Source organism: Natrix helvetica, assembly GCF_964273705.1.
Source record: "Natrix helvetica genome assembly, chromosome: Z".
Taxonomy (NCBI): Eukaryota; Metazoa; Chordata; class Lepidosauria; order Squamata; family Natricidae; genus Natrix; species Natrix helvetica.
The window spans coordinates 120,725,263-120,747,019 of record NC_138554.1 but is presented as its reverse complement, the minus strand read 5'-3'; the positions used below and the strand labels follow the sequence as shown (position 1 = coordinate 120,747,019).

Sequence of the window (21,757 nt, the reverse complement as noted above, 5' to 3'; positions counted from 1 at the left end):
TGTTATTAGCATCTAGCTTGCCTTCTTTCAAATAGCTAAGCAGGGATGGACTTGATTAATACCTGGGAGGTCAGGAGGGAATCCCAGGTTGTAGGTTAGGCTGAGCAAAAGGAGGCAATTGCACAGCCTTCCATGTAGTGGCCAAAATTTGACATTAATGTGCCAATGAAGTTGCCAGGCATTGAGCTTGTTGAGTGAGACTTTATTGTATAAATCGAGTCACTTTCCGAAAAAGAGAGTTGCAGCTATGAAGATAAAACTAAAATAGATAGTTTGCCCCTTTCTAGGAAGTATACATTCATCACTCTGTGATACCCTATATGAAATTACATTGGAGCTGTCTTCCAGATATTCTGCCTGTCTCTTTCTTTCTGTCTGTCTATAACTATCTCTGTCTCTACTTCCAATGCATCCGTCCATCCATCCATCCATCCATCCATCCATCCATCCATCCATCCATCCATCTATCTATTACAGCCACCCATCTCCCCAACGGCAGCTTTTGTGCATTGCCCAACTTTAAATCTCAACCATGATGCAATTGAAAATATCATGTAAAAATACAGAGTGAGACAAAAATCTAAATTCTGAGCATTAAATGTTAATACATGTATTAACATTTAACATGTTAATGTATTAACATTAAATGTTAATACATTAATATTAATATTAATATACCACCCATCTCACCAATAAAATGACTGTAGACCTCATACAAAATGGTAAAAAGATAAATATAAAAACTATTAAAATTATGCAGTTGTCTTATCATGTTTCCATGAAGAGCATATTTGTCAGTCCATATTTATGGTGGTTGTTTTATCAATCCTTGCTCACAGTTGCTATTTGCAACCATGAGGACTTGAAAATAAGGCATTTCTTGGCAAAAAAACAAATTAAATATGAAGTTTCCATAACAGGTTGAAATTAAGACCAGGAAAACAGGATCTTCAAGCTTCTTGTCACTTCTCATGAAGAGAGGTTTCCCTTTGATTTCTGACAGGGTTTTTTTTTAAATGAGAAAAAGTGGGGTTAGGTGCTTCAAATTAACAGAGATGGAAGGGACCTTGTAGGTCATCTAGTCCAACCTCTCTGTTAAGCAAGAACCCTACACCATTTCTGACAAATGGCAGTCCAATTTCTTCTTGAAAGTCTCAAGTAATGAAGCCCCCACAACCTCCGAAGCAAGCTGTTCCATTGGTTGATTGTTCTGTCAGAAGATTCCTCCATATTTCTATGGAGTTGAATCACTCCTTGATCCGTTTCCATCCATTATTCCTTGTCGGGCCTTCAGGTACTTTGGAAACTAGTTTGGTCCCTTCCTCTCTCTGGCAGCCCCTCAAATATTGGAACACTGCTATCATGTCTCCCCTTGTCCTTCTCTTCACTAGACTAGGTTATAAACCACTGTTTATACTAGCCTTAGATTAAAATCAAATGGTAGGCAACAGTTGTGAGAAACCATTGGATGGAGATAATCAGCTTTTTAGTGTTGTTTTTCATATGTTCAGTTCTTTTCATAAGGTTTTACAATCAGATAGCATACCATATGATGTCTTGCCAACTCATTCTCCATTCTGTTTTTCAGCTTCAGCTTTGCTTGTTGTGCCAATTCAATCATGACCTCAAACTCAATTAAACTTCCATAATACAGATTAATCTCTGTAGAGGCAGTTGAAATCCCACTATTTTAGGGCAGATGAAGCTAGGCTTAAATACAGTAATCTATTTGCTATACTTGAACTCACCCCAGGTATTTTGATAGTTTTCTCTTGATTAATTTTCCTTTGCAGAATTTTACCTTGTTAAAATAAAATCCTTGTACTTTGAAAGAACCATTCATTTTTTGTAGTGTATGAATAATTAGATTTCAAATTTCTTCTGCATTACCTATTGTGAGGAAAAAAAAACAGTTTCTACTCCTCTGCCAACCTCCTAATACAACCTTTGAAGATAGAATACCTTGTATTAGCTCTCAGAGCCAAACTCACAATTCTGTAGAGCAAAAGGTTAGGAGATAGCTAGAATTACCCAATAAATTACTAAGAGGGCTCCTTATATAAGCCTTCTGATTAGGTTGTCAATCAAGCTGTTGTTGCCAGACAATTAAGTGCAACTTATGCTTTATGCAAAGCTAATCACCACTTGGAATTATAAATATTTCCAAGATTAATTGAGTACTTCACATGCTGTTCCCATTTTAATGTTCTATATAAAGACTACTATGGTCATGGAACTGCTATGTTCTGAAAAGTAAAACATCAGCAATGTTCTGTTAGAGAAAGAGCTGTAGTTTAGAGCAGCTCTCATCTTACAGGTATAGCTTGGGAATACCTACATTCTGTCCTAGATACAGGTAAAAATGCTTTGAAATCAAGCTTTAGATCTGGTAATTTTTATGCACATATCCATGTATTTTTCCTAGCAGTGTTTTATAAGTAATTCACTCCTGGCTTGTTTTGGTATTCATTTATCATCTCCTCTACAGTATGTATCTATCAGCCATAGGTGCCCCAATGGTCTCTTAACTAGGCACATTCCAGAGTTGATCTTGCTTAGCTTCTGAAATCAGCCAAAGTTAATTAACTGCTGTTACCTATTAAGACTCTGTGCCAAAGACCTTGGGAGACTGGGCAAAAAAGTACAGTTAGATAAGACACAGCATAACCTGTAATTGGATAATTGGCTGGGCGAGAGACTCAGAAGAGACATACGTAGTTTCTCAGATGCTAAAGGAGGTGGGAACGGATTGTACTTTCAGACTTGTAAGATTCTGTCCATGTAGCTTTACAACAAAGTAGAATTAGCTCATCAGGTCATGATTTCTATCTGGTTTGCCCTCTGAGGACAATATCCTTCATGTCTGAATCCAGTGGCAGGTTATGTTGTTTCTCAGATTTCCATTCCCTTCGCAGCATCTGTTTGCCCAGTCTCCCAAAGTCTTTCCCACATACTAGTTTATAGATGCAGGCCCTAGTAATTTGCAACAGAAAGACCTCGGGGAAAATGTAAGACCTCAGAAAAGGCATTGTAAGGTAAAGGTAGATGGTTGGTGCATATAGATTAATTTGTGTGTGTGTGTATTCCAGTAAACACATTCATATTTTCAGAATAAAAAGGTGGTGAATATGTATTGTGTTTCTCCTTTATCTCAAATATCTTTACATAGATCAAACCAAAAAATGGACGCTATAAGATTGACTCGGACGTGCTTCTATTTCCTTGGAAGCTCACATACAGAAATATTGGGACTGACTTCATTCCACGGGGAGCTTTTGGGAAAGTATACTTGGCACAAGATACAGAAACCAAAAAGCGGATGGCTTGCAAATTGGTAAGATTTCTTAATTATCTTTGGTAATGCCTCTGACATGTTAGGCACTTACTATACACTTACATGCATATGGTAGACTCAAGTTTTGAAACTCAGTCTAAGTAGGACATATCCAGTTCTCTTCTTCTTTGGAAGAGATTCCATATATACCTCATCAACAAAGGCTGAAGTGTCACATATGTGAGATGGGTGGCTATATAAATTTAATAAATAAATACATGTAATTATGGTTAACAACCATCAAGGTGGATAACTATGCTGAAACTAATTAAGTCTGGTCAGGATAAGATAGAACATCACTTGAATAGTCTTGATTTGCCAATGAGAGATCTATGGAGAATATATAGAGTAGCACTAGAAGAATGAGTCAATCAAAGCTTAATGCCCTTTGGGTTGGGATGGGATATTATAAGCATTCTATCATAAAAAAGGATAGGAAGCTTCTGCCTATGTAGATATTTATACTGAGGTTGGCATGCATATGATTTAAAAGACATTACAGAGGGTGATGAGCATAGCACAAAAAATTATGGGCTGGCCCCTGACATCACTGGACAAAATCACTAGAACCCGTTCCCCCTACAGAGTGAGGAAAATCTTCAGGGATGATTCACATCCTGGTCAGCACTTGTTGACTCCTACCATCGGCAGGAGATATAGAAGCATAGCCAGCCAAATGAATACGCTGAAAAATAGCTTTTATCCGTGGGCTGTCAGACCTCTGAACGCAACATAACACCACAACTAGGTTTAATATGATAGACTTGCAGAGCCAGTACAACATGTTCATACTGATGTAATATAATATAATGCTACACACATATATGCATATGGGAATGTGTGTTAGTTATTACTTATTTGGGTTTAGGGATTTTATTTCTTTCATTTATTGAGTTATTGAGATGCATTTTGTGTTTAGGGGTGGGGGGGCCTGCACCAAGGGAGGCTCATTCAATTTCATTGTTCACATGTACATTGACAATAAAGATTTGATTTGATTTGATTTAAAAGAACATACCAGGGGTTTAAGATAAAAATATATGGAAGGATTTTTATTTCTAATTCTTTGCCTGAATTGCTGTATTAAAGCAGTAATTTCTATCAATAGTCCCCAATCCTGCTGTCATCCTCCTCTTCATGATACCCCGTTTCCCCCAAAATAAGATCCAACTGTAAAAATAAGCCCTAGGGTGATTTTTCAGGATGCTCATAATATAAGCCCTATCTTGAAAATAAGACCCTGTTAAGATCGTCAACCAGACGAATGCATTTAGTACTGTATTTCCCAGAAAACAAGACCTAACCAGAAAATAAGCCCCAATGTGTCTTTTGGAGCAAACATTCATTTAAGACCCAGTCTTATTTTCAGGGAAACACAGTAGATACCCCATCATTCTCTGGCAAAGTTATTAAGAAGATGAGTAAAGGTCAAAGAAAGCTGGGCTTTCTCTGACTATTATTAAGTAAGGAGAAATGGAAATTCCTCCTCCCCATTCTAGCTAAATATGCTGAATTGGTTTGGGGTCTGTTTGCTTCCCCAGCATGAAAAAGCCCTGGTTTTCCTTGGGACTCCAGAAAGGAAGGTTGGGGTGAAAAAATTTCTGGATCTACTTTCTTGATTTCTTTTTTTAAATTTAATAATTTTAGATTTCCAGATTATTATGTTAACAGGGGTAGCACTCCACAATGTGGACCATCAAATTAAGCTTTGCAAGCATTCTAGCAGAATTATCTTTGCTTGGACAGTATAATTTAATATCAGTTTATGTTTGGCATCATAGGTTCCTGTGGAGCAGTTCAAGCCATCAGATGTTGAAATCCAAGCATGTTTTCGCCATGAAAATATTGCTGAACTTTATGGAGCCATCTTATGGGATGAGACAATCCATCTCTTTATGGAGGCAGGAGAAGGAGGCTCTGTCCTAGAAAAGATAGAAAGTTGTGGGCCTTTGAGAGAATTTGAAGTCATCTGGCTGGCCAAACATATTCTCAAAGGACTTGAGTTTCTTCACTCAAAGGGAGTTATTCATCAGGATATCAAACGTAAGTTAACTTGGCTCGAGGCTCATGAATCAATTAGGGCATCTTTCGGAAACCTGACACTAGTCCTTATATTGTGCAATATAAACTATATTCAGGATAACCCCAGCTTCTTTTAAGGTTATTTGGAGATTATTTACTTACTGAAGATAACTTGAATTTCTGCACCTTAGAGACAAGGCTAATCTTGCTGGAAGGAAGTGCTATCTATGAAACATTTTATACAAATTTTCTTTATATGCAGTGGACATTGTTAATTTATAGTTTCTATCCCATAATTTTTGCCATTTATCCAATTCTATAGTGTCCAAAATTTTTGGCCCATGCTATCCTTGTTTCCTTTACTTGCTCTTCTTTCATTATACTGCTCAATAAATAATTATAGAATTTTTTAATTAGTTTCTTCTCCAGTCCTATTAAAATTAGATTCAGTTCTGTTGGTTCTTTGTAAAAAACATATATTTTAAGTGTCTTTTTGATATCTAGATTGTATTTGTACATGTGGCCACCATGTTAAGTCTCTCCCTTGTCTATTCAATTCCTGTTTGTTTTTCAGTTCCCCCATCTCATTCAAAATGTCTTCATAACATGATTTTTTTCCATATCCATCACATTTGGGTATGTAGATGCTTCCATCATGGAGAAGTGATCGGTCTTAAATTGAGGTTTATGTATACTTAAAAGATAGGGATGGCTCGGTGGTTAAGACGCTGAGTTTGTCGATCAGAAAGGTCAGCGGTTTGAATCCCTAGCGCTGCGGAATGGAATGATCCCCCGTTACTTGTCTCAGCTTCTGCCAACCTAGCAGTTCGAAAGCACGTAAAAATGCAAGTAGAAAAATAGGAACTGCCTTTGGTGGGAAGGCAACAGCGTTCTGTGCACCTTTGGTGTTTAGTCATGCCGGTCACATGACCACAGAAACATCTTCGGACAGCGCTGGCTCTTTGGCTTTGAAACGGAGACGAGCACCGCCCCTTAGAGTCGGGAATGACTAGCACATACGCACAAGGGGAATCTTTATACTTAAAAGGGCATTTCCAGGCCCAGGAAAATGAAAAGTTGCTTTTCTGCCTCCCTGTTCCTTCAGAGGCTCTTCTTTCTTTAGAGCTATGCTGACAAATCCAGTGGATGATGTTTATCTTGGCATGGAAATGCATCAGGAGATGTTCCAGTGAAGAAAAATGTGATAGAAATCCTAGCAATTGAAAGCATTTCAGAGCTAGCATTTATGAAGTGTGTTAGAGCAAGAAAAAGCCAATCGATATGCCTGTAGACCTCCACAACTTTATTTTCCTTCTATAGACAAAGATGTTTTTCCAGGTTTTTCTCCACCTACATCTGACTGAGACAAAAAGATGCCCTGGCAGCCTGTTTTTTTTTTTGGCCATTTCCCTCTGATATGCTCTTCCTGTCATGTCCAACTCATGAATGAGATATACTTGAATTGTTCTTAGCTGTACTGGTGATAAAAGAGAATTATATTATATCCAAGGCAAAGTCAGGTGATGAGTAGTGGCTGGGATCAGAATGGGACTGCTTCAGGTTGATGTGGACATGTTCCTTTTCCTCTTGTGTGCCCTCCCCAGTGATCTGCAGGACAGCATTATATTACCGTTCTCTTAGATCTGCACAACTCCACTTGACTGCCCAGTCAGGATTAAAGTGAACATCTAGTTTAGCATAGCTCCTCTCTGTTTTCCCTTCTGAAGAGAACACGGTTAACTCTGGAATGACAGTTGTTGCCTATGTAAATGTAGCGCTTATCCCTAAAAGGGCCATTGGAGTCCAGATCCCTCTGTCCCTTTCCCAGGACAATTAGGTCCTTCCCGCTCTCAGTTGCTAGCCTGACGTCTCTTCCTCGTCCTGGTCTTCAGCCCATTCTGGTCACTCACCCAGACAGCTCCAATCGCCCAGCTCAGTTTACCTCACCTCCATCGCCCTCTGGTGAATCTGGCTCCCCATATTTTCACTAACTTGTCCATGGATCAACTTGCCTTTCCTGTCTTCTGGCACATCTGCTCACCCACTCATCTGCATCAGCTCCCTTCTGCTATGGTTTGGTATGTCTGGTGCCCTTTCTGGTCACTGGTTCACCCACTTGCCTAGATCAGCTCTCCTCCTGGTATGGGTGGTGCCCCCATTGGTCACTGGTTTGGCCACTTGCTTGGCGGCTTCTCTCTCTCTCTCTCTCTCTCTCTCTCTCTCTCTCTCTCCCTCCCTCCCTCCCTCCCTCCCTCCCTCCCTCCCTGTCTCTTGCCTCTATTGTCTCCTGTGCAGCCCAACCAAGCGGGGTGTATTTGGGTGGTGGCAGGGCCAGAAAGCCCCTCTTCCCATATTTCTTCTCTTCCTATGTTTACTTTGCCTCCACTTGCCTCCGTTTCTCTCCTGCCATTTCTCTGCTTGTCTCCCTCTATCTGTCTCCTTTCTTTTCTCCTTTTCTTTTCCTTTGTTTCCACTTTGTGCCACGCACCTCTTCCTTTTATATCCTCCCTGAGCCATATCTCCCCCCTAATTTCTGCCAGGTCATCTGCCCAGCGATTATCCCCTTGATGAGCACCATTTCCTGCAATTATCCCAAGTCCTGTCACACTGAGTGCTGTGGTCCTGAGGCATCTCCAGCTGGCCAGTTACCCAGGTGCCCGTGGTGATTGGGGCTGCCAATTAGCTGGGTTTTTCTGCCTCTCCCTTGCCCCTGATTGGACCCAAGTTAAAATCCCTGTGGAAGAGGGATCAGGGCAATCAGGTCCTTAGACATCCGCAGCCAAGCCACTTAGCTGATCGGCATTGTGCTGTTGGTTCTCCCCATTACACATACTGCCTGCTACAGAAAGAAAGGAAGAAAATTCCTAAGCAACAGAGCTGCTTCTAACACAGCTTCCTTTGGGACTCTACTCTGTTTTTTTTTACTTTGTTCAACATGAGTTAGGAAAAAATGGGGCATAAGAGAAAGACAAAGGAAGGAAAGTTTTTTAAAAAATTTCCTGGTTGATGACAAGCAAATAGGGCAGTAAAACTGAGTGGACTAACCGAATGGCTTGGTTATTACACATTATCATCCGAAATTAGGACAGTGCCATGTAGCAGTGACTTATAATAGATGAATTACTGAAGAGGCAGCATAGAGTTTGGCAATGTGGATAGAAAATTGCACTACAAACGAAGGCTGAGTAAATAGCGATTGAATTCAGCCATGAGGAAAGACTTTTGGAAGTTCTAATATTCACCGTCCTTCTGAGCAAAGTTCTGCTCCTTGTTACCTTAGGTCTACTTCATTCCTGAAGCATATTTTATGCCAGCCACCAGTTTTCCCCAATTTAGTACCTTCTAGATTTGCCAGTCTAATTGTACTCCTAAATACATCTGAAGGACTGATGGCTGGAGGAGCATGATAGCAGTGAAATGCTGCCATTCAGCAAGCAGAAATCAGAAGTCTGAGCTACAGACTACACAAAATATCTCATGCACTTTTGCTTACATTATCCCATAATCTTTCATAGTCTTGCAGTAAGACTATTGTTATTTTTGTACAACAAGGAGAGGATGGGAAGACCCATTTTGGTATTTGAACTAGAGGGACCCAAGTACACCACCCATGAGGAGGAAGATACAGGATTTTGATCACTGAATAATTTCTTCTCCTTTTTGACTAAGAAAGCTCTCCTAAAGTAAGTGAGAGTTAAGCTTGATTTAGTTTGTCCAAAATGGTATAGGCATTAAATGTATGTAGCCTGTTTCCCTGAAAATAAGACCACCCTGGATAATAAGCCCAATCGGGCTTTTGAGTGCATGGGCTAAAATAAGCCCTCCCTGAAAATATTGCAACACAGCAGCAGCCATGAGGTGACCACGCTCGCTGCTTCCTGCACCTCAAAAATAATAAGAGCTTCTCGAAAATATGGCCAAATGCTTATTTTGAGAGTCAAAAGAAAATAAGACCCTGTCTTATTTTTGGGAAAACACTATATATGCAGCAAAGGGTTGAGGGGAAGACTAAGTTGCAAATGTTTGCAGACAGGCCAACATGCAGACCTCCTAAATCTCAGGTACATGTTGTATGGAGATGCGTGTCCTGCATGGATGTTTGGTTGATCCAACCATGGTTGATCCTTTGTTGTTTGAATGTCCCTAACCAGAATGTTAACATTCACAGAAATGTAAATGGAACAACTATTCAACATGAAAATGTGTTCCCTCCCTAGCCTAATCCTCATTTGTTCCTTTAATTTCTAGCAAGCAACATCGTTTTCATGTCAACCAAAGCTGTTTTAGTGGATTTTGGACTTAGTGTTCAAATGGCAGAAGATGTTTATTATCCCAAAGAACTTCGAGGAACAGAGGTAATGGTTCTCCATGAGAAAATAGCCCCATATGTATCACAGTAATTAAGAATAACTGCCAAGGGTTTCTTCTCTGTCCCCTCCTTCAATTTATTATGCCTTAGTGAAACAGCCAGCGTGGTGTGGTTAAACAGCTTTAACATATCATTTAGTAGCAAGATTAATATTGGCTGAACATTCTTATGAGATAGAATTGCTTCTAGTAACAGGTAAAACACTACTGAAGAGTGTTTCAGATGTAGACAAGTTTAAATGAAAGCAAGGCTCCCTACAAATGTAATCATTGTTATCAATATAAATCTTTGAAAAATCTTAAATGGGATAGTATATTATGATTTCTTGCTCTTGGTTAGTTGTTAGTTGGCCATCAAAATGGGCAGCCAAAATTGGCACCAATAATTCTCCTGTTTCTTTGAGCAAAAGCTCAAATTTTGCCTGGCTTTTAAGTGAGATCAGTGAAAATGCAAAGTCCTTTTTTAAAACCTCCTGGGCCAAACTGCTTGACTTTAAAGATGATTCCAGAGTAAAGTAGTCACAGAAGCTAATTTTCTTTTGGATTTTATTTGAAGATTTACATGAGTCCAGAGGTGATTCTCTGCCGAGGCCATAGTACAAAAGCTGACATCTACAGCCTGGGAGCAACCATCATCCACATGCAAACTGGCATTCCACCATGGGTCAGTCGATATCCTCGTGCAGCCTATCCCTCCTATCTCTACATAGTAAGTTTATTTAATTGACTGTTCAATAGGTGTTCAGATGCCAGTTTACAACCTCTTTCTGTAGACCTCTTATAGTAGTGCAGTGATTAGAACAGTATTTTTCGACGTTGACAAATTTAATATACATTGAATTCAACTCCTAGAATTCCCCAGCTGAGGAATTCTAGGAGTTGAAGTCCACCGATCTTAAATTTAGCAAGGTTGAAATATACCAGGTAGATCTTGGTTTTGTAAAGGTGATGAGGTTTTTAGAAATGGAACTGTGTTCGATTTGCTTTTGGTGTCATTCTGTTTAGCAACAGAACTGGAAGAAAATCACAGCATGGTGGGGCTCTTTGGAAATCTAGGGTGTATGTGGGAATAGACTTTCTTTTCCAGCATTACAGTTTCACATTCATTAATCCTAACCTTAATCCCAAGCAAAAAAAAAAAAAAAAAATTCAGGCAAAATAAGTTGGCAACTACATTGCTTGTTGTTTATTATAAATTTATTATCTCTGAATGGGCTTAGACAATAAGATGTGACACATTAACATACAATAATCATCATATTATCAATATTTTCAAGTATACCAAATAGTAACTGCAATTAATCTAAATCATATGCCAATCATTATATACATTATATACATTATATATATTATATCATTATATACCTATAATATAAAACAACTAATAGGTTCATGCCAAAGCTCTTAATACAGGTGATCCTCAACTTTTGGCTGGTTGTTAGCAACAGTTCAAAGTTAAAATAGACCTGCCCAGGGCTATTCATCACCTATAGCAGTGATGGCGAACCTATGGCACGCGTGCCACAAATGGCACGTGGAGCCATTTGTCAGGGTTCACCTTTCTAAAAGCCATTTTTCGCCCTCCCCAGGCTCCAGAGGCTTTATAGGAGCCTGGGGAGGGCGAAAAGAGCCTCCCCCGCCCCCCGGAGGCCCTCCGGAGGCTTCAGGGACCGTCCGGAGGCTTCCCTGAAGCCTTCGGAACGCTTAAAACCACCCTCCGACTTCCGGGTTGCTCGGAGGGTGGTTTTAAGCATTCCAAAGGCTTCAGGGAAGCCTCCGGACGGTCCCTGACGCCTCCGGAGGGCCTCCGGGGGGGGCGGGGGAGGCTCTTTTCGCCCTCCCCAGGCTCCTATAAAGCCTCTGGAGCCTGGGGAGGGCGAAAAAAGCATGTAAAAATGGGGGGGTTGCGTGTTGTGCGTGCATGCGCACTGGGGGGGTCGCACATTGCATTATGGGTGCGGCAAGCCCGCACATGACCCCCCTGCGCTCCCCCCACTTGCGGCACGCGAGCCAAAAAAGGTTCGCCATCGCTGACCTATAGTCACATGATCATTTTTTGGAATCTCAGTGATCAGCCCGCATTTATGACCATTTGAAGCAGCCTTCAGGAGCACTTTGCAAGCCTCCCAAACCTTCTGCATGTCTACTTTTGCAAAGGGGGGTGGAGTTTCGGGAAGCCAAAAATGCTGTATTTGGTGTATAAGATGCGCCCAAATTTTCACACTCTTTTTTGAGGGAAAAAGTTTTGCCGAAGTTATACGCAGAAAAATGCATTAACTGTGGCAAGAAAGGTCGCAAAATGTGGCAAAACTCACTTAACAGCTGTCTCACTTTGTAACAGAAATTTTGGGCTTCTGGTTGTACGTCGAGGACTACCTGTACTCTAAATTCATTTTCTGGGTTTTGCAACCCTGAGCCAAAGGAGTTTGCAATCCTGAACCTGTTAAGTAGACCAGACAGAAATTCAGTCTAAAACCTTCTGCATTTAATATAGGAATTTCATTTCAGAGAAATGTAACATTACAATTTGGGTCACATCATGAATCTAGCAAGGGCCAGAACAAAAACACAAACTGCTACAAAAGGAAGGCAATCCTTCTTTCTCACAGAATACTTTGCCTGAGGCTTGGAATCCTAAGTGCCCATCCTGTTGCTTTAAGCAAGGATTGCACAGTGCTTCTATAGTCAGTATATTTATGCTTATCATCTTCAATTGCCATAGGTATCTAAAGAATGCTTCTATTGGCGAGATCTGTATGTATGCATGTGTGTGTGTGTGTGTGCGCGCGCGCACCTTTGGGTGTGGTGAAAAGGATTGTTACTTTGGCTTTCTTGAAATATGCAAGGAGTCAAATTTGAAGGCTTCCAAAATTCTTTCCAAATATGTGATGTGCTTGCCCAATCCTGAGAAATTGGGGAAGAGGCAACTTCAGTGGTCAAGTAGCACAGGAAGAAGGATTAAACAGTTGTCTTTCAGTGTAATCTAAATTTCTATGTGGAACCTTTCCCAACTGGTTGAATGGGAACTCCCAAGTTTCCTTTGTATTAGAGATAAGCATAGCTATTCTACTGTAAGCAATCCAGACAGTTGAGATGGTAGTGTCATAATTATGTACCAAGCAGTACAGCGTTAATACCAAAATCAAAGGGGAGGTTTTTAGTATTTGGGATGGGGAAAATAGAAGTGTACTCTGCCTTGTTATGTCTGACTACTGAAATATAGTGAAAATAAAACATTGTAGATATGAATCTATGAAGTGAGCTGATATGCTGCTGTGCTGCCCCTCAGGCCTTTTGCATTCACCTTGTGTAAAACTTCTTTAATCTTCACAAGATTGTGGATAAGGGAACAATTTGGAGAATGAAGATGTTGATCTGAGAGGGAGTGAGATAAAAACTGCAAGCTGAGAAATTTGCAAGCGAAAAATAAATTTTAAAAAGGCAGCTTTGCATGATTCAGCTTTCTTGTTTTTACAGAACCTAAACTTTACCAGTGATTCATTCTATTTACTATAAAATCCATCAGTACTGTTTGGAATTGGCCCAAAGCTCAATTGATTAAAATTAGGCAGTATTTTTTTGACTAATTTCTTCTTTATACCAGAAATAGAACATTAAAAAATACAATATTTCTATATAGACTCCTTTCAAACCCATAAATCCCACCTCACTTTGAAACCAATTTAAGTATTTCCAGATGCAAAGCTGGCAAGTTATGCCTTGGGAGGTTGTGTTTTGTGACAGGAATGACAGCACCAGCCTAAGCCAAAAGAACTATGTTTCTCATTTATAGCATGTCCATCTCATTCCCTTTTGCTCCTCAAATTAGATTGTTCAAATGCTGTGCATCTGTCTTTGCTGGCCTTGGATATTCTGAGTTAGGATTGTAGACCTTATGTTGAATGTGAACCTGTTTTGGGAGCAAGTTTCAATGTGAAACTGGCTCTGCTTCCAGAATTCCTCTGGCTTTTTGTCCTGGGAGTTACATGGAAATTTTCCAACCTGTGAATCAGGGAGAGGAAATTCCTAGAGTGGTAACTTTACAACATGCATATATTCGGGCAACTCTGGGAAACTTTTCCCTGCCTCCTCTTAAGCATCAAGTTACAACCTTCCTTTTTTAAACATTTCTTTTGCTAGATCCATAAGCAAGCTCCGCCCCTTGAAGACATTGCTGAGGACTGCAGTGCTAATATGAGGCATTTATTGGAAGCAGCTCTTGAAAGGAACCCCAACCAGAGACTTTCAGCTACAGAATTGCTCAAACATGAAGCCTTGCACCCGTCACGGGAGGAACAGCCCCGGTGTCAGAGTTTGGACTCAGCTCTTTTTGCACGAAAGAGGTTGCTGGAGAAGAATGAGTTGGAACTCTCTGAGAATATTTCAGGTATGGTCTGCTCTTATCCCTTCAACATAGCTTTGGTCCTTATGACAAAAACCCACGCACAAGGGTGGGGTTGAAATTTTTTAGCAACTGGGTCTCTGCCCGGTTGCTGGGTAGGTGTGGCCATGGTGGGCATGGCCTATTCGGCCTCCTGCATCACGGTGCCCCCCCTGCATTTTTGACCCTCCCTGGCTCCGGAGGCCAGAAACGGGTCTGTTTCCGGACTTCCAGAACTTCCAGGCGGCCTGTTTTTCATCCTTCCCAGGCTCTGGAGGCATTCCTCGAGTCTCCAGGAGGATAAAAACTGCTTTCCCCGGGCGCCAGAGACCAGAAATGGGCCTGTTCCCAGACTTCTGCAAATTCTGGGAGGCCTGTTTTTTTGCCTTTCCAGAGCTTCCATGCGGGCCCTGCACTTACCTGGCATTCAAAATGGGCTGCATGGAGACTCCTGGGAGGTGAGGTGAGGGGCGGGCAGGCCAGCCAGTCCTTGCAACTACTGGTTCAGTGAACCAGATGTAAAATTAGCATCCAGTTTGCCTGAACCGGTCCAAACTGGCTGAGTCACACCCCTGCCCACCCACTTCCCAAGTCTGAGGGCCAGCAAAGCCAATATTTAAGAGCAGGGAGAATCCTTCTCAACTAAAAAGGCTTTAGATGAAGTGTGTAATTCCTGCAAAATCATTTCAGTAGGTTCACATTGGCATCTATGAATCTCAAGTATTTTGGAGCTTGCAAAATTATGTAATCTAAGTAGTCCTTGGGTTACAATCACACATTCAGCAATCATTCAAACTTGCCATAGGACTGAATGATGTGCTCAGAATCCTGGCCATTGCAATGCTCCTGCAGTCACATGCTTGCAGTCCTAATACTTGGATTGTCATTATAACCTGAGGACTATTTATAATATTCTGCAGAATATGAAATATTAGATTATTATCTTAAAAAGGCTATAAGAGGGAAAATCACAATAGAAGACTAACTTGAGTGTGGTTGGTTTGCTGTATCTGTCTTCTTCATTTTCCTAGAACATCATTATTTTCATCAATAATTATATTCCCAGCCTTCAAACAGTGCAATCAAATTTCATAGTTCACCAGGTTACTTTTTTCCTAGCCAGTATCAGGCCAATATGGTTTTTATTTAATTGTGGTGGACTTCATTCCTCATTTCCCTTCATTCCTCATTCATTTGTCAAACAATTCCTGTTCTAACAGAGCTAAGATAAATCTACATCAGCACAAATAAAGCTCTCTTTCATATTTGATATAAAACTTTATTAGACATGTGTTCATCCCTAATTGCTTTACAAAATGAACTATTTTTCAAGTTCATTGTAGATTTAGTTTTTCCAAGGAGGATTTTATGAAGAACACTCTGAAGCTTGCTAAAGGAACAAACATCTATTTAATTGATGACAATATTTAGCTAAGAAGAGTAAAACTGTTGATAACCTTATCTTCCCCTTTGAAGTTATCTTAATTGAGAGCCATTATTATGAATACAGTTGTATACTTATTTATAGAGGAAGGAAGGGAATTCATAAACCATAGAATCACAGAACTGTGGAAGTTGGAAGGGACTACAAAATTAGTCCAACTGAGGGGTGAAATTCAGCAGGTTCTGGAGAACTGGTAGCAGAAGTTTTAAGAAATTTGGAGAACTGGCAAATACCATCTCTGGCTGGTCCCAGAGTGGGGTGGGAATGGAGATTTTGTAAGATCCTGCCCCTGGAGTAGGGTGGGAATGGAGATTTTGTAGTATCCTTCCACTGCCATGCCCACCAAGCCACGCCCACAGAACTGGTAGTAAAAATAATTTGAATTTTGCCACCGGTCCAACTCTTTGCAATGTGGAAGAAAACCAATTAATGGATCCTCCAACAGTAATTGATCCATCTCCAGAGATGGAAGAATACCCAGTCTGCCCAGTTAATTGTTCTGAAACTACTTTTCTAGTGCATAATATATATTTTCCTTTAATTTTTCCTTGTTAGATTCTTCAAGTCTTGGAATTACTGAGGAGTCGGATTTGCTGAGGAGACAACGCTCATTATATATAGACCTTGGAGCATTAGCTGGCTACTTTAATATTGTCCGTGGACCAACAACACTAGATTACGACTAGATTTAGGAATCTCTCATGGAACTGAACAGGACAAATGATATATAGAGGGGTGGGAGAGAGAAAGAGAGAAAGCATGAGAGCTTTTAATTGGCTGTGCTTGCATTCCTTGGACTCTAACGATGTTTAATGAATGGACTGGATGAGTTCCATTGCTACTTTTTAATCACACACACACACACACACACACACACACACATCCTTGGTCTGGTAACTCTGATTTTTAAAATACAATTACACTGACAATGAGTCCTTTCCTTGGATTACGTTGGGGAAAAAAAACCTTGCCTTTTGTTAGCTGTAGTTCAACCCCTATTTTCCCATTATCTTCTTACTAATGAATGAAGTAATATTGGAGCAAAAGAGCATATTTATGCTACCCCACTAGTTTTGTTTCTGCTTAGTTTTGATTATCAAGTGAGATAAGCATCTCCTTTTAAAATATTTTGGGCCTTCATGATTTTTTTTTGGGGGGTCATTCTTCCTAACTCTTAGTGCTGTGGCAATGACCTCCTTTCTTTCAGACTGTGGGTATGGCAAATTGAAGAATTCTGTACATAAGCTAAGAACATTTCCAAGAAAACATTAGTGAATTCTGGGTCACCTAGTTTCTTAATGAGAGGGATACGGTGGCTTGGTGGCTAACATGCTGAGCTTGTTGATCAGAAAGATCGGCAGTTTGGTGGTTCAAATCTCTAGCGGCGCATAACGGAGTGAGCTCCCATTACTTATCCCAGATTCTGCCAACCTAGCAGTTCGAAAGCATATAAAAATGCAAGTAGAAAAATAGGAACCACCTTTGGTGGGAAGGTTAACAGCGTTCTGTGCTCCTTCAGCCAGCCACATGACCACGGAGGCGTCTTTGGACAGCGTTGGCTCTTCGGCTTTGACATCGAGATGAGCACACACCCTAGAGTTGGGAACGACTAGCACATATATGCGAGGGAACCTTTACCTAGTTTCCTAATGAATATGTATTATTTAATTCATGTATATCCATTGGTTTTGAGGGAAGGAAACCCCTATTGTGACTTTAATTGCATCTCCTGTTTAACTTCTTAATTATCAAGCTGCTAGACAGAGAATTGTCAAAATGCTTGCTCCCCTTGCTGGCTCCAAATATTTTCCAACACAATAGTTTTGTGACATGAATGGGAGCTATGCCAGATCTTGAGATAAACTCTGTCATGTGAATGTAAATTACACATAGACTTTGTAACTGTAATCATAGGCTATTTGAATGTTGACACCTTGTATAAATGACTCGTGAATGTGAGCTTAATTAATTTAAGAACTATGTGTTAAAAATAGACATGTAGTTAGGTGTTATGGTTATTTTTTATTCCTATGGAAAGAATACCTCCTTTTGTTTTTGAAGATTTGAGTGCATTTAAAAAAATGTTTTGAATGATAGTAAAACTGGTTCAAGAACAAAGTTTTGTACATCCTATGGGATGAATATATTAACTTTTATAAAACAGTTTAGTAGAGGCATACTATGTATGTTATAGAGTGCTTAACAACAACACGGTTTAGATTTTATATTGAAGTGTCTTTATATGCAAAATGTGTTTGTATTAATTTCTTGAAATCCTAATTCCTGAATCTGTTATTGTAAAAAAAAATTCTGTTAAACATATTTACTGTTTTGGATGAAAGTGATATGAAATTATCAGTTTGTTTTGTTCCATTTCTCTTTTGTTATTAAACATGTTTATTTCAAAGCTGTTGGGAGGGCAGATTTTCAGAGGTCAAGGGCTGCTACTTAATTTCTGGGCTTTCTGGAGAGTCACAGTAAAGCTTCTTGTGACAAGAAGTGTGGGTTCTACATCTGTCCGTTTGTCCATCTATCCGTCCGTCCATCTGTCCATCCATTCATCCATCCGTCCATCTGTCCATCCATCCATCTATCTATCTCTATTACATCTCTCTACAATTATATGATTCTTAGACATTCACAATAATAAAACACAGTAATCAAACAAAAATATCACAAATATATTAAAGCAATACATAAAACAATATAGTGTCAGACCACAAAAGTCTTAAAAAGCTCTGTTCTTCAGGAAGGTTAATATGTTGGAGAGAAGTGGACTGCTACTGAAAAACAATGCTTCAATGAACATCACCAATGAGTAGCCTTCTGTTTTCCCCACCACAATATTAGTCTAGTTAGTGGTAATGAGGGTGGGAGCCATTTTAGTCCAGTTCTCCCCTCAAGTAAGACCACAAGCTGATACTGAGTAAAGACCCTTTGTCTACAGCCTCCACTAGGAAATTAAGGGACACACACACACACAAGTCTAGGATAACTTGTCATAGCCAACTGCTCAGCACAACCAACTCAGCATGGCCAACTCACTACAGGAGAATTACACTAACGTCAAAGAAATGGTGGAATAGAATCATTAAATAAAAGATGCCAAAGGAGGGACAAAATGAAATGGGAATGACAAAAATTAAAATATTTTTAATTATTTTAAATCAATTATTAAATTGTGAATTATTAAAATGTCCCACAGGCAAATTGACCATGGTGAATTGTTTCATTCCACACACATACACACAAACAAATATCTAAAGTTAAGGACTAGGATACAAGATCAAAGACAATCTAGCACGTCATACCCACTTCTTTGGAAGTAACAGGTCAAAAGGTAGTCTAGATAAATTGGCAAGAGAGTCACTCTACAGGACTCCATTCAAGTGAAGTTCAGATCAGAGTAACTTTGCCAGCCAAAGTGGTCACAGTGGTCAGATCAATAGAATAACTCTTGAGGAACCATCTCATCCTGATGAGACTGGCCTGCCCCATCCATTCTGGCAGAGGGGTTATACTGCAGATTCTTAGCCAAGGAATTCTGACTGGCGGGACCCAGGAAAAGAGACTTCTCTGCTACAGTTCCTGCCCTCTGGCAACTTACCCCTGAGGCAACGATGGGTTCTGGCAGAGACTACTGCTGGTTCGCTCAGGGGCACTTCACATTTGCATGCGCAGTACAACTAAAATTGTTCTGCGCATGCACAGAAGCAAAAAAACCAGGGGCGTGGCAGGCCTGGGTCAATGCCGGTTCCAACGACCAGGCCTCCAAGCTACTACTGGTTCAGCTGAACCGGTCCAAACTGGTAGGAACCCACTACTGCCCTGAGATGAGATTGGCTCCCTCCCTGGATTCAGTGGGGAAGCTTCATACTGGATGTGGTTGATAGATTAAATCTAATCCCACCTCCCCACCTCCTATGTGTCCAGATCCCTTCTTTGATTTTATCTGTTAATGTCATTATTTATTGTATTTCTATAAAGGATGATTTTAATATTTTTCAATGTGTTTTATATTATAAAACATCCAGAGCAAGATACAAGATGGGCAGCAAATAAATTTTATGTATAAACAAATAAACCCCAATTCAAAAGTGAACTGGGCACAATAAGGTGGAAGAAATACTGAAAGCGTCTTTGCTACCCTTATCATTGTAGAGTACGCCTGAATTTGGACATGCAGATGTTATGTCAGATTCAGTCTTAGTTACTTTCAACCTGCATTTGCTTCTATAGCTTTATTTTGTGAAGGTCTTTAGAAAATCAAGGAACCATCTGGAATCGGCTGAAAGAGAAACATTACTTGGGACTAATTTCAACAAGGAACTGGATGATGCTTCATGCCAGCAATGACAAGACTCTCAACTGAATCATCTACAAGATTGTCAGACAAATCTCAAAACAATTTCTGGAAACTAGATGGATCCATAAAGTATTTTGTGGGGGCAAATCATCTAAATGGATCAAATGGTGGAAGAAATGAATGACTGCAACATATGGGAGATGGTAGTCACTTCTCACATGCAGATACCACAATAAACCGCTTAGGAGTGAAAAACCATGTGAGTGTCAAAGACAAAATGACTTGAGAGAAACGCATAGTTATCATACACACTGAATTCTTGACCTCTATAACACATGGCTTCAGCTACCTGAAAAATAAAATTCTATAATAAAAATAAATTGGTAATGCCTAATATTTCATTGTTGCTACAGCTGCTAATACAGGTAGTCCTCAGCTTACAACAGCTTGTTTAGTGACTGTTTGAAGTTACAATGTCACTGAAAAAATGTCTTATGACTATTTTTCTCATTAAAAGAGTTGCAGCATCCCAATGGCAATGCGGTCAACACTCAGACACTTTGCAACTGACTCATACTTATGATAGTTGCAGTGTCCCTGGGTCATATGATCACCTTTTGCAACCTTCTGACAATCAAAGTCAATGAGGAAGACAGATTCACTGAACAATTATGAAACTAACTTAACAACTGCATTTAACTGTGGCAAGAAAGGTCGTAAAATGTGGCAAAATTCACTTAACAGCTGTCTCACTTTGTAACAGAAAATTTGAGTTTCTGGTTATACGTCGAGGACTACCTGTACTCTAAATTCATAGCAGCACTTGAAAATCCCATTTATTATTTCTTGAGATAATGTATTTTTCTGACTATAAGAAGCACTGGAGTATGAGACGCACCATGATTTTGAAGAGATAATTTTTTTAAAAAAGGGTTTTTGCACTCTACAGGACTCCCAAACCCTCTGCATGTCTCATTTTTCTGTAAAAAAAATGGGCATGCAGAGATTTTGGGAGGCTTGTAGAGTGCCCCTGGGGGCTGGGGGGGGGCAAAATGGTCCGGGGTTTTTTGCTCTTTTTTCCCCTTCCCAGCCCTGAGAAGCACTTTGCAAGCCTCCCAAATCCTCTGCATGGCCATTTATGCAAAGAGGGAGGGGTTTTGGTAGGCCAAAAATACTGTATTGAGTGTATAAGAGCAGCCAGTTTTTCTCCCTCTTTTTTGTGGGAAAAAGGTGTACCTTATACTCCGAAAAATACAGTAACTTACATACAAATTAAAATTGGAGGTTACGCTTCATACCTTTCCCATGTGAAATTGATAGTAAGAAACCTTACTATCACTTTTGGGGAAATATAATTAAAAGAGTTGTGGGAGGGAGATAAAAATATAGCCTTAGACCCTCTGGCTATCCATTACGTGTGGCTAATTGAACTAGCAATTACTTATAGCTTCTAGTGTCAGAGGCTGTAAATGGTCATACAACCATAATCTAACTGGTTACAAGGATCACACATGAAACAAGATTACAATATCTGAAGAAGACTAACATTAACAGGAAGTAGACTATTACCATATCAAAAAAATAAGCACCCTTCACCAATAGAACAAAACAAATAATGATTTTGTAATAATCACAAGAGTAGTGACTGTAACTGAAATAAGGCCATTTACATATGGCATAGGTTGGCCATGCTACTTGGACATTAAAGAGTTGTTTGTTGCCATATTATATTTTTCATTCAAATTTTCTAAAAAATGTGTTTGAACCCATCACTCTTATCCTGAAAGAAACATGGCACCCAGGTCACAATTTAGAGTGATGTGATGTGGTTCTGGTATGAATTCCTACAATGATCATGTTCCTTCTTCAAATTGAAATCCAGCATTTTTGTGGCAAAGGACA

General features: G+C 39.9%; 1 protein-coding gene across 4 annotated transcripts in view; it reads left to right on the top strand.

Moving 5' to 3' along the window:
• The window catches only part of MAP3K8 (mitogen-activated protein kinase kinase kinase 8), a 30,347-nt gene extending 12,315 nt beyond the window's left edge, over positions 1-18,032 (top strand). For all 4 annotated transcript variants that reach the window (XM_081933563.1, XM_081933562.1, XM_081933561.1 and 1 more), the window contains 6 exons: positions 3,170-3,334; positions 5,116-5,377; positions 9,605-9,711; positions 10,281-10,433; positions 13,865-14,111; positions 16,105-18,032. In XM_081933563.1, the coding sequence (XP_081789689.1) occupies positions 3,170-3,334; positions 5,116-5,377; positions 9,605-9,711; positions 10,281-10,433; positions 13,865-14,111; positions 16,105-16,235 (1,065 nt within the window). In that variant the 3' untranslated portion in view covers positions 16,236-18,032. The remainder of the gene's footprint in view (positions 1-3,169; positions 3,335-5,115; positions 5,378-9,604; positions 9,712-10,280; positions 10,434-13,864; positions 14,112-16,104) is intronic.
• Positions 18,033-21,757: the final 3,725 nt, after the last annotated feature.